This window comes from Haliotis asinina, chromosome 7, assembly GCF_037392515.1.
Source record: "Haliotis asinina isolate JCU_RB_2024 chromosome 7, JCU_Hal_asi_v2, whole genome shotgun sequence".
Taxonomy (NCBI): domain Eukaryota; kingdom Metazoa; phylum Mollusca; class Gastropoda; order Lepetellida; family Haliotidae; genus Haliotis; species Haliotis asinina.
The window spans coordinates 63,865,303-63,883,567 of record NC_090286.1 but is presented as its reverse complement, the minus strand read 5'-3'; the positions used below and the strand labels follow the sequence as shown (position 1 = coordinate 63,883,567).

Here is an 18,265-nt window from a genome sequence, read left to right as displayed (position 1 = left end):
CATTCACCTAAATAGGATGTGGTTTGCCATCAATAACAAGAAGTGTTTTACTTTTCATCATCCATGTTCAACACAGGTTTCTTGAGAAACATACCTGTAAACAATCACAATATGTTCAGGTATCAGGGCCAATATGTGTAAATCAGTAATATCAACATAGACTTGATTTATTTTCTACTTAGTATCTGAATATTTAAGAAAAACCTATTTTCATCAATTTTTATGAGGTGGGATGAGCATGTGCCTCCTATATACCAGACCTACATATATTGTAGGTGCACAGTGCACACACACTGTGCTATATTCCCACAGTCTATCACAACCAGTCAGCGTTAATGTAGTTATGGGGTGTGTATGTGTGTTAAATAAAGTACAATCAAGTGCACATGACACCCTAACATCGTGTTCTGATAGTTCTAAAAACTTATCAATCTGTCCACAGCAGCCAGTGAACAATGTTGAACAATGTCCCCATTCAGGCATGAGATAACCAATATGTACAACATGCCCTTGGCTTATAATGTGTTATCACTATCACAGTTTTGTTGTTTACTACGAACCAGCAATGCTACTAACAAAAGTTTCCAGATAAAACACAAAACCCATTTAGAGATGCAAAATCCAAAATTGGATAGAAACATAATACCACAGGGTAGAAATTCCACATCCACTTGAGAAGCACATTACCTACTAGGTAGAAATACAACACACACTGGAGAAACACAACACTCATTGGGTAGAAGCACAGCACCTACTGTATAGAAACATAACACCTCGGTAGAAACACAACACTCACAGAGAAACATGTTGCCTGTAAAGTACAGATTTAGTTCTAAAGCACTGTCGGAAATAGGAAAGAAAATCCTATCTCCCTAGCACTGAGAGTGTATTTCACACTTTCACACATTTACTACATAAATTGTAGATATAAATGCCAAAAAAGAAGTTGTTTTTCATTTCCGACAACTTTAGTAAATCTCTCGTGTAAACTACCAACTTACAAGTAGTCATCAAATTTCTCTTGCAAACTGCAGACATAGCTCTTGTCAATTCAAGCTGAACTGTAAAGTTTTCTGTCAAAACATCTGCAAACATATGCCAGCCATGTTTTCAGTAATACATGCTGCGTCAAACAACAGTCTGTTCTTCTTACCTCATTTCCAAAATGTGATCAGTGGTTTAAAGACTAATAACTCCATGTGAATGAAGACAACAAACGCTTTCAACAGATAATAAAATAGTTTATCTCAATATTTAAAGACTTTGTAGTGCTACATTATACAGGCCCTTGGTTTGGCTGAGTCAGCGTGTAACATGACACCCTGCTCAATTGCAGTTGTAACTGTTTTGATACAGAAAGGTATCATTTTCATTGAAAACAAAGAAAAGTTATAAAGACAATATCAGGTCTGTCATTTCATCTCTGAAATTTCACTTTTTGATTTTCTGTACATTTTCCAAAACGCCCCGTTGATAACCATGTGACCAATGCTGCCCAACCCAACAATGTGAGTGTTTCATGTTCTGTGTTGTCAGCCCTGGAACACTGCACCATTTTTCCCCTTAGCACCAAGTTCCGTAACTCTGAACACTGATCCCGCCAGCGACTCGGTGGTGTTCAGCTGCTGTTTAGTGAAGCTGGCTACAAGGCTGGTGACGTACAACTGATCTAGGGCTGGTCCGCCCCAACACACCGAAGTGATCTTAGATGCATTCGGCAGCTCCACCCTCTGCAGCATTTGCCCTGGGGGACAGAGAAGTGATATGAATGAGTGGCACTCTCAACAGTTCCTGTTTCAGTTACCTTGAAGAATGGGTTTCATATATCTATAGTTACTCATTGTTGTATTACAATCCTGCTAGACAAGGACCCACTGTTCACAACTGATACATTTTTGTTGGAGACGGGCCTCTTTTTCAGTTACAAGTAAGATATACAAACTTTTAACCAAAAAACTTACAAGGCAGTTTATTCAAGACATCCATGTCCAGAAAACAGTCATATTTTTCTGGAAATTTTTTTTTATCAAATGCTCGGTCCAAAAGTGACAAACATATAGGTAATGAAAAGTACCTAAGTAGCTTTCATTGGTTAAGGAATTATGCTTTACAGACCCACAGGTGAAAACACCTGGCAAAGCTAAGGGAGTCACAGACCTAAGAAATTAAAAGAAAGGAACTCAGCGTATCCTGTGACAAGAGAATATACAAAGATGCCAATGATCAATGCATGCAGGGAACCAGTCATGTAATAATCTTGTCTAGAAGCAATGAAAGATCCAGGCCTCCATCTGGAGCTTCAACATGATATACTGATACCTTGACACTGACATGTGGATGTTTACACTATGTATCTACAGCTTTATGGACACTTCCCCTTGACACTGACATGTGGATGTTTACACTTCAACATGATATACTGATACCTTGACACGGACATGTGGATGTTTACACTTCAACATGATATACTGATACCTTGACACTGACATGTGGATGTTTACACTATGTATCTACAGCTTTATGGACACTTCCCCTTGACACTGACATGTGGATGTTTACACTTCAACATGATATACTGATACCTTGACACGGACATGTGGATGTTTACACTTCAACATGATATACTGATACCTTGACACTGACATGTGGATGTTTACACTTCAACATGATATACTGATACCTTGACACTGACATGTGGATGTTTACACTTCAACATGATATACTGATACCTTGACACTGACATGTGGATGTTTACACTTCAACATGATATACTGATACCTTGACACGGACATGTGGATGTTTACACTTCAACATGATATACTGATACCTTGACACTGACATGTGGATGTTTACACTTCAACATGATATACTGATACCTTGACACGGACATGTGGATGTTTACACTTCAACATGATATACTGATACCTTGACACGGACATGTGGATGTTTACACTTCAACATGATATACTGATACCTTGACACGGACATGTGGATGTTTACACTTCAACATGATATACTGATACCTTGACACTGACATGTGGATGTTTACACTTCAACATGGTATACTGATACCTTGACACGGACATGTGGATGTTTACACTTCAACATGATATACTGATACCTTGACACTGACATGTGGATGTTTACACTTCAACATGGTATACTGATACCTGGACACTGACATGTGGATGTTTACACTTCAACATGGTATACTGATACCTTGACACTGACATGTGGATGTTTACACTTCAACATGGTATACTGATACCTGGACACTGACATGTGGATGTTTACACTTCAACATGGTATACTGATACCTTGACACGGACATGTGGATGTTTACACTTCAACATGATATACTGATACCTGGACACTGACATGTGGATGTTTACACTTCAACATGGTATACTGATACCTGGACACTGACATGTGGATGTTTACACTTCAACATGATATACTGATACCTTGACACTGACATGTGGATGTTTACACTTCAACATGATATACTGATACCTTGACACTGACATGTGGATGTTTACACTTCAACATGATATACTGATACCTGGACACGGACATGTGGATGTTTACACTTCAACATGATATACTGATACCTTGACACGGACATGTGGATGTTTACACTTCAACATGATATACTGATACCTTGACACGGACATGTGGATGTTTACACTTCAACATGATATACTGATACCTTGACACTGACATGTGGATGTTTACACTTCAACATGGTATACTGATACCTTGACACTGACATGTGGATGTTTACACTTCAACATGGTATACTGATACCTGGACACTGACATGTGGATGTTTACACTTCAACATGATATACTGATACCTGGACACTGACATGTGGATGTTTACACTTCAACATGGTATACTGATACCTTGACACTGACATGTGGATGTTTACACTTCAACATGGTACACTGATACCTTGACACGGACATGTGGATGTTTACACTTCAACATGATATACTGATACCTTGACACTGACATGTGGATGTTTACACTTCAACATGATATACTGATACCTTGACACTGACATGTGGATGTTTACACTTCAACATGGTACACTGATACCTTGACACGGACATGTGGATGTTTACACTTCAACATGATATACTGATACCTTGACACTGACATGTGGATGTTTACACTTCAACATGGTATACTGATACCTGGACACTGACATGTGGATGTTTACACTTCAACATGGTATACTGATACCTTGACACGGACATGTGGATGTTTACACTTCAACATGGTATACTGATACCTGGACACTGACATGTGGATGTTTACACTTCAACATGATATACTGATACCTTGACACTGACATGTGGATGTTTACACTTCAACATGATATACTGATACCTTGACACTGACATGTGGATGTTTACACTTCAACATGGTACACTGATACCTTGACACGGACATGTGGATGTTTACACTTCAACATGGTATACTGATACCTTGACACGGACATGTGGATGTTTACACTTCAACATGATACACTGATACCTGGACACTGACATGTGGATGTTTACACTTCAACATGGTACACTGATACCTTGACACTGACATGTGGATGTTTACACTTCAACATGGTACACTGATACCTTGACACGGACATGTGGATGTTTACACTTCAACATGATATACTGATACCTTGACACTGACATGTGGATGTTTACACTTCAACATGGTACACTGATACCTTGACACTGACATGTGGATGTTTACACTTCAACATGATATACTGATACCTTGACACTGACATGTGGATGTTTACACTTCAACATGATATACTGATACCTTGACACTGACATGTGGATGTTTACATTTCAACATGGTATACTGATACCTTGACACTGACATGTGGATGTTTACACTTCAACATGATATACTGATACCTGGACACTGACATGTGGATGTTTACACTTCAACATGGTATACTGATACCTTGACACGGACATGTGGATGTTTACACTTCAACATGATATACTGATACCTTGACACTGACATGTGGATGTTTACACTTCAACATGATATACTGATACCTTGACACTGACATGTGGATGTTTACACTTCAACATGGTATACTGATACCTGGACACTGACATGTGGATGTTTACACTTCAACATGGTATACTGATACCTTGACACGGACATGTGGATGTTTACACTTCAACATGATATACTGATACCTTGACACTGACATGTGGATGTTTACACTTCAACATGGTATACTGATACCTTGACACTGACATGTGGATGTTTACACTTCAACATGATATACTGATACCTTGACACAGACATGTGGATGTTTACACTTCAACATGATATACTGATACCTTGACACGGACATGTGGATGTTTACACTTCAACATGATATACTGATACCTTGACACTGACATGTGGATGTTTACACTTCAACATGATATACTGATACCTTGACACTGACATGTGGATGTTTACACTTCAACATGATATACTGATACCTTGACACTGACATGTGGATGTTTACACTTCAACATGATATACTGATACCTTGACACTGACATGAGGATGTTTACACTTCAACATGATATACTGATACCTTGACACTGACATGTGGATGTTTACACTTCAACATGATATACTGATACCTTGACACTGACATGTGGATGTTTACACTTCAACATGATATACTGATACCTGGACACGGACATGTGGATGTTTACACTTCAACATGGTATACTGATACCTTGACACTGACATGTGGATGTTTACACTTCAACATGATATACTGATACCTTGACACGGACATGTGGATGTTTACACTTCAACATGATATACTGATACCTTGACACTGACATGTGGATGTTTACACTTCAACATGATATACTGATACCTTGACACTGACATGTGGATGTTTACACTTCAACATGATATACTGATACCTTGACACGGACATGTGGATGTTTACACTTCAACATGGTATACTGATACCTGGACACGGACATGTGGATGTTTACACTTCAACATGATATACTGATACCTTGACACGGACATGTGGATGTTTACACTTCAACATGGTATACTGATACCTGGACACTGACATGTGGATGTTTACACTTCAACATGATATACTGATACCTTGACACTGACATGTGGATGTTTACACTTCAACATGATATACTGATACCTTGACACTGACATGTGGATGTTTACACTTCAACATGATATACTGATACCTTGACACTGACATGTGGATGTTTGCACTTCAACATGATATACTGATACCTTGACACTGACATGTGGATGTTTGCACTTCAACATGATATACTGATACCTTGACACTGACATGTGGATGTTTACACTTCAACATGGTACACTGATACCTTGACACTGACATGTGGATGTTTACACTTCAACATGATATACTGATACCTTGACACGGACATGTGGATGTTTACACTTCAACATGATATACTGATACCTTGACACTGACATGTGGATGTTTACACTTCAACATGATATACTGATACCTTGACACTGACATGTGGATGTTTACACTTCAACATGATATACTGATACCTTGACACTGACATGTGGATGTTTGCACTTCAACATGATATACTGATACCTTGACACTGACATGTGGATGTTTACACTTCAACATGGTACACTGATACCTTGACACTGACATGTGGATGTTTACACTTCAACATGATATACTGATACCTTGACACTGACATGTGGATGTTTACACTTCAACATGATATACTGATACCTTGACACTGACATGTGGATGTTTACACTTCAACATGATATACTGATACCTTGACACTGACATGTGGATGTTTACACTTCAACATGATATACTGATACCTGGACACGGACATGTGGATGTTTACACTTCAACATGATATACTGATACCTTGACACTGACATGTGGATGTTTACACTTCAACATGATATACTGATACCTGGACACGGACATGTGGATGTTTACACTTCAACATGATATACTGATACCTTGACACTGACATGTGGATGTTTACACTTCAACATGGTACACTGATACCTTGACACTGACATGTGGATGTTTACACTTCAACATGATATACTGATACCTTGACACTGACATGTGGATGTTTACACTTCAACATGATATACTGATACCTTGACACTGACATGTGGATGTTTACACTTCAACATGATATACTGATACCTTGACACTGACATGTGGATGTTTACACTTCAACATGATATACTGATACCTTGACACTGACATGTGGATGTTTACACTTCAACATGGTATACTGATACCTTGACACTGACATGTGGATGTTTACACTTCAACATGATATACTGATACCTTGACACTGACATGTGGATGTTTACACTTCAACATGGTATACTGATACCTTGACACTGACATGTGGATGTTTACACTTCAACATGATATACTGATACCTTGACACTGACATGTGGATGTTTACACTATGTATCTACAGCTTTATGGACACTTCCCCTTGACACTGACATGTGGATGTTTACACTTCAACATGATATACTGATACCTTGACACGGACATGTGGATGTTTACACTTCAACATGATATACTGATACCTTGACACTGACATGTGGATGTTTACACTTCAACATGATATACTGATACCTTGACACGGACATGTGGATGTTTACACTTCAACATGATATACTGATACCTTGACACGGACATGTGGATGTTTACACTTCAACATGATATACTGATACCTTGACACGGACATGTGGATGTTTACACTTCAACATGATATACTGATACCTTGACACTGACATGTGGATGTTTACACTTCAACATGGTACACTGATACCTTGACACGGACATGTGGATGTTTACACTTCAACATGATATACTGATACCTTGACACTGACATGTGGATGTTTACACTTCAACATGGTATACTGATACCTGGACACTGACATGTGGATGTTTACACTTCAACATGATATACTGATACCTTGACACGGACATGTGGATGTTTACACTTCAACATGGTATACTGATACCTGGACACTGACATGTGGATGTTTACACTTCAACATGGTACACTGATACCTTGACACGGACATGTGGATGTTTACACTTCAACATGATATACTGATACCTTGACACTGACATGTGGATGTTTACACTTCAACATGATATACTGATACCTGGACACTGACATGTGGATGTTTACACTTCAACATGGTACACTGATACCTTGACACGGACATGTGGATGTTTACACTTCAACATGATATACTGATACCTTGACACTGACATGTGGATGTTTACACTTCAACATGATATACTGATACCTTGACACTGACATGTGGATGTTTACACTTCAACATGATATACTGATACCTTGACACTGACATGTGGATGTTTACACTTCAACATGATATACTGATACCTTGACACGGACATGTGGATGTTTACACTTCAACATGATATACTGATACCTTGACACTGACATGTGGATGTTTACACTTCAACATGATATACTGATACCTTGACACGGACATGTGGATGTTTACACTTCAACATGATATACTGATACCTTGACACTGACATGTGGATGTTTACACTTCAACATGATATACTGATACCTTGACACTGACATGTGGATGTTTACACTTCAACATGATATACTGATACCTTGACACTGACATGTGGATGTTTACACTTCAACATGATATACTGATACCTTGACACTGACATGTGGATGTTTACACTTCAACATGGTATACTGATACCTTGACACGGACATGTGGATGTTTACACTTCAACATGATATACTGATACCTTGACACTGACATGTGGATGTTTACACTTCAACATGATATACTGATACCTTGACACGGACATGTGGATGTTTACACTTCAACATGATATACTGATACCTTGACACTGACATGTGGATGTTTACACTTCAACATGATATACTGATACCTTGACACTGACATGTGGATGTTTACACTTCAACATGATATACTGATACCTTGACACTGACATGTGGATGTTTACACTTCAACATGATATACTGATACCTTGACACGGACATGTGGATGTTTACACTTCAACATGATATACTGATACCTTGACACTGACATGTGGATGTTTACACTTCAACATGATATACTGATACCTTGACACGGACATGTGGATGTTTACACTTCAACATGATATACTGATACCTTGACACTGACATGTGGATGTTTACACTTCAACATGATATACTGATACCTTGACACTGACATGTGGATGTTTACACTTCAACATGATATACTGATACCTTGACACTGACATGTGGATGTTTACACTTCAACATGATATACTGATACCTTGACACGGACATGTGGATGTTTACACTTCAACATGGTATACTGATACCTTGACACTGACATGTGGATGTTTACACTTCAACATGATATACTGATACCTTGACACGGACATGTGGATGTTTACACTTCAACATGATATACTGATACCTTGACACTGACATGTGGATGTTTACACTTCAACATGATATACTGATACCTTGACACTGACATGTGGATGTTTACACTTCAACATGATATACTGATACCTTGACACGGACATGTGGATGTTTACACTTCAACATGGTATACTGATACCTGGACACGGACATGTGGATGTTTACACTTCAACATGATATACTGATACCTTGACACGGACATGTGGATGTTTACACTTCAACATGGTATACTGATACCTGGACACTGACATGTGGATGTTTACACTTCAACATGATATACTGACACCTTGACACTGACATGTGGATGTTTACACTTCAACATTATATACTGATACCTTGACACTGACATGTGGATGTTTACACTTCAACATGATATACTGATACCTTGACACTGACATGTGGATGTTTACACTTCAACATGATATACTGATACCTTGACACTGACATGTGGATGTTTACACTTCAACATGATATACTGATACCTTGACACTGACATGTGGATGTTTACACTTCAACATGGTACACTGATACCTTGACACTGACATGTGGATGTTTACACTTCAACATGATATACTGATACCTTGACACTGACATGTGGATGTTTACACTTCAACATGATATACTGATACCTTGACACTGACATGTGGATGTTTACACTTCAACATGATATACTGATACCTTGACACTGACATGTGGATGTTTACACTTCAACATGATATACTGATACCTGGACACGGACATGTGGATGTTTACACTTCAACATGATATACTGATACCTTGACACTGACATGTGGATGTTTACACTTCAACATGGTATACTGATACCTTGACACTGACATGTGGATGTTTACACTTCAACATGATATACTGATACCTTGACACTGACATGTGGATGTTTACACTTCAACATGATATACTGATACCTTGACACTGACATGTGGATGTTTACACTTCAACATGGTACACTGATACCTTGACACTGACATGTGGATGTTTACACTTCAACATGATATACTGATACCTTGACACTGACATGTGGATGTTTACACTTCAACATGGTATACTGATACCTTGACACTGACATGTGGATGTTTACACTTCAACATGGTATACTGATACCTTGACACTGACATGTGGATGTTTACACTTCAACATGGTACACTGATACCTTGACACGGACATGTGGATGTTTACACTTCAACATGATATACTGATACCTTGACACTGACATGTGGATGTTTACACTTCAACATGGTATACTGATACCTGGACACTGACATGTGGATGTTTACACTTCAACATGATATACTGATACCTTGACACTGACATGTGGATGTTTACACTTCAACATGGTATACTGATACCTTGACACTGACATGTGGATGTTTACACTTCAACATGATATACTGATACCTTGACACTGACATGTGGATGTTTACACTTCAACATGATATACTGATACCTGGACACTGACATGTGGATGTTTACACTTCAACATGATATACTGATACCTTGACACGGACATGTGGATGTTTACACTTCAACATGATATACTGATACCTGGACACGGACATGTGGATGTTTACACTTCAACATGATATACTGATACCTTGACACGGACATGTGGATGTTTACACTTCAACATGATATACTGATACCTTGACACTGACATGTGGATGTTTACACTTCAACATGGTACACTGATACCTTGACACTGACATGTGGATGTTTACACTTCAACATGATATACTGATACCTTGACACGGACATGTGGATGTTTACACTTCAACATGATATACTGATACCTTGACACGGACATGTGGATGTTTACACTTCAACATGATATACTGATACCTTGACACGGACATGTGGATGTTTACACTTCAACATGATATACTGATACCTTGACACTGACATGTGGATGTTTACACTTCAACATGGTATACTGATACCTGGACACTGACATGTGGATGTTTACACTTCAACATGATATACTGATACCTTGACACGGACATGTGGATGTTTACACTTCAACATGATATACTGATACCTGGACACGGACATGTGGATGTTTACACTTCAACATGATATACTGATACCTTGACACGGACATGTGGATGTTTACACTTCAACATGGTATACTGATACCTTGACACTGACATGTGGATGTTTACACTTCAACATGATATACTGATACCTTGACACGGACATGTGGATGTTTACACTATGTATCTACACCTTTATGAACACTTCAACATGATATACTGATACCTTGACACGGACATGTGGATGTTTACACTATGTATCTACACCTTTATGAACACTTCAACATGATACACTGATACCTTGACACGGACATGTGGATGTTTACACTATGTATCTACAGCTTAAGGAACACTTCAACATTCAGTGGTGAGGAGTTACCTGTGCTGGAATCAAACTGTGCCACTGACCCTGCATCCAAGCAGGCCACCCACAGGTTGTCATCAGTGTCAATAGTCATCCCGTCAGGACGCACCAAGGTTCCCTCAAATTCGGGGATCTTGCTGAAGTCCACCGCTACCCTCTGATTAGCTGCAGGAAGACAGGAGTTCACCAAGCATGACTAAACTTGGCAAAGTCGTTGTTGCTGCTTGTCTAGGGCAACTTCCATCAATAGACGAATGGTTGCAGTCTGTAAATACTAATTCCTGCACTGAGAGTGATACTCATGGCACCCCTGTACCCGGCAATGTCCTTAGCGGAAATGACATACTGATAATAGGTTTCTTGGTTTCATTTCCTGTGGCACTGGGGCAAACTTTTGGTTCTACTCTTATTTGCAAACTTAAATGCATCTTAATCTATTTGACATCTGCTATAAAGATGATTCACTGAGCTGACTGAACAACTGTCACTGATTTCTTGTCATCATTTACCTAGGGTGCCTTTCTCAAGGTCAAAGTCATATGCCCACACTTGGCGAGTGGGTGTGTCTATATAGAACATTGTCTTGTTATCAGCTGACCAGGCCAGACCGTTGGACACAGTGACCCCCTCCACATGGCACTGCAGCTGTCCATCTCCCCCCAGGGAGTACAGGTTCCCCACCCCCTGTACCCGTGGGCTCCCGGTGTTCATTGTTCCTAGGAACAGCCAAAACAATCACAATACTATTAGGAAGAATACAGATGATACCAGTTTCAGTTTATGTTTCTCATGTGCCAGAGAGAGGCAAATATAGTTTAATTACCATTGCTTTAAACATGTTCAAATTAATCATGAGAAAAACTGCTCTGTGTCACTCACTGTCAAAATATTGCCCGACACTTCATATGAATGCTCTTTTGTCAACCATTGTCAACATATTGCCCTACACTAACCTGAATACTTTGGGTCACTTATTGTCAACTTATTGCCTACACTTATTCTAAGTGTTCTATAACACTTCCTGTTAGAATATGTTTAACACTTAACATGAGTGGAACATTCACAGAAGGGATGAAGCACTAGTGTGAAGATATTTCTGTGAAGATAAAATGAAGATGTCATGACATACCTGCCCAAAGTCTTCCTGAAGCATCACATTTAGCATCGTTCAAGCGGTTGTCTCTTCGTTCATCCACCGTGGCCAGGGTGGTGGTGGTTCCACTCTCCCAGTCCAAACAGACTACACTCAGGTTCAAACCCAGCACAAGACCACCACTGCTTCGAGGGATCACAAAGCCCACTGTCCCATCTGACAACACAGCATATAACCAGTGCAAGAACCCTTTTCACGACAAGAATATCAAAATAAATCTTAAGGATACACATGTCCCTTACATCCATATCCGATTCTAAGACACAATATATATCAAGCAAAAAGACTGTATCTGTATGGGATTCTAAGAGATGATATATATCAAGCAAAAAGACTGTATCTGTATGGGATTCTAAGAGATGATGTACATCAAGGCAAAAGATTGTATCTGTATGGGATTCTAAGAGATGATATACATCAAGGCAAAAGACTGTATCTGTATGGGATTCTAAGAGATGATATATATCAAGCAAAAAGACTGTATCTGTATGGGATTCTAAGAGATGATATACATCAAGGCAAAAGACTGTATCTGTATGGGATTCTAAGACACAATATATATCAAGCAAAAAGACTGTATCTGTATGGGATTCTAAGAGATGATATATATCAAGGAAAAAGACTGTATCTGTATGGGATTCTAAGAGATGATATACATCAAGGCAAAAGACTGTATCTGTATGGGATTCTAAGAGATGATATATATCAAGGAAAAAGACTGTATCTGTATGGGATTCTAAGAGATGATATACATCAAGGCAAAAGATTGTATCTGTATGGGATTCTAAGACTCTATATGTCCCAGTTCATTGTGCTTGTATCCATGTGATTCTAACACACAATATTGACTTTATTTACATAACATCTAATGATCTCTTTTACTGCTACAAATATAGTTTTGTGGCATATACAAAGACAGCGTGTTCTGGAGTTCCCATCTACTCCAAACACAACATTTTATACTCCCTCAAGTTCATATGTCTTTGCTTTTCAGAACTTTAAAGTTAATTTGAAAGTTAAAGTGTTATTCATGTATTCCTCAGTAACTATTGCTTTGAAATCTGAGCCAGACAGTTTATAATCCAATCGAATATAGAAATACTAACCTAGGTGTACTTTCTCATCCTTGGCTGTGGAGGGGTCCCATCTGTGGACATTCCCCTTGTTGATGTCTACATACAGCAGCCTCTGGGTGGCGACATCCCAGTGTGGACCCTCCCCCACTGTCTGTGCAGCATGCTTGATCACTGTCTCTACCTTGTATGGCATCCTCACCAGCCAGGTGCTTAGAATGGCAATATTTATGTTTCATACTGTACTCTTCCAAAAAAGTAGGGGACAATGAACTTTCAATTTGGATTGAAACATTTACAAACGTTTCAAGACAGACATCTTATGAACGCACCACCATTTCCTTCTATTACCACCCCCAAACACATACATGTGCATGGGGCCCCATTCTTGATTTAGACGAAGGTCGAGAAATCACTTAGAACATTAATTTTGATACTCATCTTGCATCACACATTTGTTAGTGTTTGATACTAGTCGTTAGTTTTAAAATGTCGTATACATGCAAATTACATGCCATACACCAACCAACCCTTAGTATACAAGTTATATAGGACCTACGGTGGGTGACTGTGGGCAGCGGTTTGTAAACTATACAGTCTGGACCAAACACTCCAGTGATCAACAGCATGAGCATCGATCTGCACAACCGAGAACTGATGACATGTGTCAACCAAGTCAGCAAGCCTGACCTCCCAATCCTGTCAGTCGCCTCTTACAACAAGCATAGACGCCTTTTATGGCAAGCATGGGTTGCTGAAGGCCTATTCTACCCAAGACCTTCACGTGTCCCTACTTTTTTGAAGAGCATATATACTATTCTGTTTGCTGCCAAGGAATACATGATATATCGGGGTATATATATATATCTAATATCAGGGTTAATGGAATAGACAGGATATCCAACATCTGTGCATATGCAATGTGATATGATGGGATATCTCACACCTGAGTGAATTTGTTCACTGCCTCATGAGGGCGACCTGGGTTATTGTACCCTCAATGTTTGTTTATCTTCCCTGAGCTGAAAGAGGGAGGGTAACATATACAAACATCAAGGAACCAGTGAACAACGTATTTATCTTACCGAACATTGCAATGTTAATTTTGAATTTTTTTAACAAATCTGTTTGGATCCATCTCAAAATTTAGCTGACAAGAAAAACAGATTTAAGATAATATCCTGTCCATCAATTTGCATTTGTAAAACATCTGTGATTCCCGGACATCTTAAGTGATTCAATGTTATCTGAGATAAAGAATTACTACCATGAAGTACCATATGAGTTCAGAATTCCCAGCGGAGTACATAGAAAATATCAGAAAAGCGCAAAACCAATCAGAAAGCAACATTCATCTGTGAGGTAAGATAAACTATGAGTTATGATGGGACATCTGAGTACATAGAACGCGATATGTCATGAGATCTGATATCTGAGTATATCCAATGCGTATGACAGCATATCTGCCATCTGAGCAATTATGCAATGTGATATAGCTGTATATCTGTCAAGTGGGTATATATGACCTGATATGACTGCATATCTGACCAATTATGCAATGTCATATGACTGCATATCTGAAATCTGAATAGATATGGTGTGATATGACAGCATATCTGCCATCTGAGTAGATATGATGTGATATGACAGCATATCTGCCATCCAAGAATATACAATGTGATATGACTACATATCTGACATCTTAGAATATACAATGTGATATGACTGCATACCTGACATCTGATTATATACAATGTGATATAACAGCACATCTACCATCTGAGAACTTACAATGTGATACAACTGCATATCTGACACCTGAGCATATACAAAGTGATATGACAGCATACTTATCATCTGAGAACATACAATGTGATACAACTGCATATCTGACACCTGAGTAATTATAAATACAATGTGATATGACTGCATATCTGACATCTGAGCAGTTATACAAAGTGATATGACTGTGTAGCGGCCACAAAATTTCCGAGTCCCGTGCTGGGATCCGAACGACGGACCTTCCGATCCGAAGTCGGACGCCTTGTCCACATGACCAAAGAGGTTAACCCCGTCAGCAAGCTGACAAGGTAAGGATGTCATCTGTGGGATGACTCCACGCCCTGCTACATACTCCCCCGTCAACAGAAGGCACGTCCCGGGCCGCATAGTTGGGTACTGAGGCTTATTTTGTTCAAATATGATATGAACGTGCTCAGCCCCACGTTGGGCGCCAATGTAGCGGCCACAAAATTTCCGAGTCCCGTGCTGGGATCCGAACGACGGACCTTCCGATCCGAAGTCGGACGCCTTGTCCACATGACCAAAGAGGTTAACCCCGTCAGCAAGCTGACAAGGTAAGGATGTCATCTGTGGGATGACTCCACGCCCTGCTACAACTGCATGCCTGACATCTGAGTATATGCATGATATGACAGCATATCTGACACCTGAGTATATCCAATGTGATACGACTGCATATATGACATCTCAGCAGATACAATGTTATATGACTGCATATCTGACATCTGAGCATATATAATGCAATGTGAGTGTATATCTGACATCTGAGTTTATACGATGTGATATGACTGCATATCTGACATCTGAGCACATACAATGTGATATGACCGCATATCTGACATCTGCAGGCTTAAAAAATCATTGGATTTCATTTCATTTCCGCTCATAATGAAGCTATTAAAGTTTGCAATAATAAAGTAGAGCTAGTAGAGAGTGCAAGTATCACTCTTCCATAAATAGTCTATGAAACATTACCATCACGCATTGTGTCATAAAATGAGGGCAAGTAGAAAATTAATAAGTACAAGTCACTTTCTTAAAGTCAAAAATATTTTTGAACCCCTGATCTGATCATATACAAGAGCGAGAGAATGAGTGAGTGAGTGAGTGAGTGAGTTTACTTTTACGAGGCACTCACTCAGCAATATTCCTGCTATATGGTCGCGAGTCTGGACCAGACAATCCAGTGATCAACAACATGAGCATCGATCTTCGTCTTTGGGAACCGATGACATGTGTCAACCAAGTCAGCGAGCCTGACCACCCGATCCCGTTAGTTGGCTCTTACGACAAGTAAGAGAGAGAGAGAGATTCACATGTATGTGTGAATAAGTGTGTAAGTATTTGTGTATCTGTATGTGTGAAAACCAGAGTGTGTATGTAATGGTGTCAGTGTATATGCTGTAGTGATGTCATATTTCAGTACATACAAAACACACATGAAATCATACGTAGCTGTGACACCATTGTACTGTGCAATGTGCACACTGTGTGTACCTTACATCAGAGACCATATAATATTATATGGTCTCTGCTTACATCGACAGTATGTCTACATACCTAATCTGAAGGTCAGTGAGTGTTCGCTGTACAAACAACACCTGCTCTGTTATCTTTCTCGCATGGGCAGAAGCATTGTAATTACATGCAGGTCACAATTCCAAACACACGTGATAACCTGTGGAGCACGTATTGTTGGCTGCTGTCACCAGTGCTGTAAGTACCTATTCAGTGTTAGAGTTACGCCCCTTAGAAAGGGGGATTTCCCCGAAGAGCATGTCGTGCGAGTCCGCTGACAGCACTGAACTTACTTGTTTTAGAATGTTGAGGAAAACCGCGTATAACTTCATGAAACAGATTACTCTTGTATATCGTGAAACAACGAGGAGAGTTCTACGTATAGACAACTTCTTTAATACTGAAGAAGTGAATGTTGATAATGAAGTTTGTTTTCATCACGGATCACACACACCTGAAACCAGGGAGCCTGTACAGAGGGGGAAAAGAAACTCCTCGAAAAGACCCTGAACGTATGTCTCGGGTCGTAACCAGTGTAGCCAATATTGTGGAAGCGTAGTATTTAAGATTAAGCCTGGTTTATTTTCAAAAGCTGATTAAGTTCGCTGAGTGTTGTAACTAGTGAAATCCAACATGTAGAAGATAGCTTATACCGTTAACTATTTTGTCACTTCAGTTTAAGTCAAATAATTGGTGTTAGTGTCCGTATTAGGAGAGCAGATTTGCAGTAAAGTTTCAAGTCGGTACGTTAT

The 18,265-nt window shown here is 39.2% G+C and overlaps 1 protein-coding gene across 1 annotated transcript; it reads right to left on the bottom strand.

Annotated features, from left to right (window-relative positions):
* Nucleotides 1–1,220: 1,220 nt before the first annotated feature.
* Nucleotides 1,221–17,752, bottom strand: LOC137290210 (regucalcin-like). The gene is made up of 6 exons (XM_067820940.1): nucleotides 17,556–17,752; nucleotides 14,226–14,404; nucleotides 13,096–13,275; nucleotides 12,476–12,682; nucleotides 11,982–12,131; nucleotides 1,221–1,744 (listed from the first exon to the last, which is right to left on the bottom strand). Exons 2-6 carry the CDS (start codon nucleotides 14,386–14,388, stop codon nucleotides 1,533–1,535), a joined length of 912 nt encoding a protein of 303 aa, XP_067677041.1. The 5' UTR covers nucleotides 14,389–14,404; nucleotides 17,556–17,752; the 3' UTR covers nucleotides 1,221–1,532.
* Between the last annotated feature and the right edge of the window lie 513 nt (nucleotides 17,753–18,265).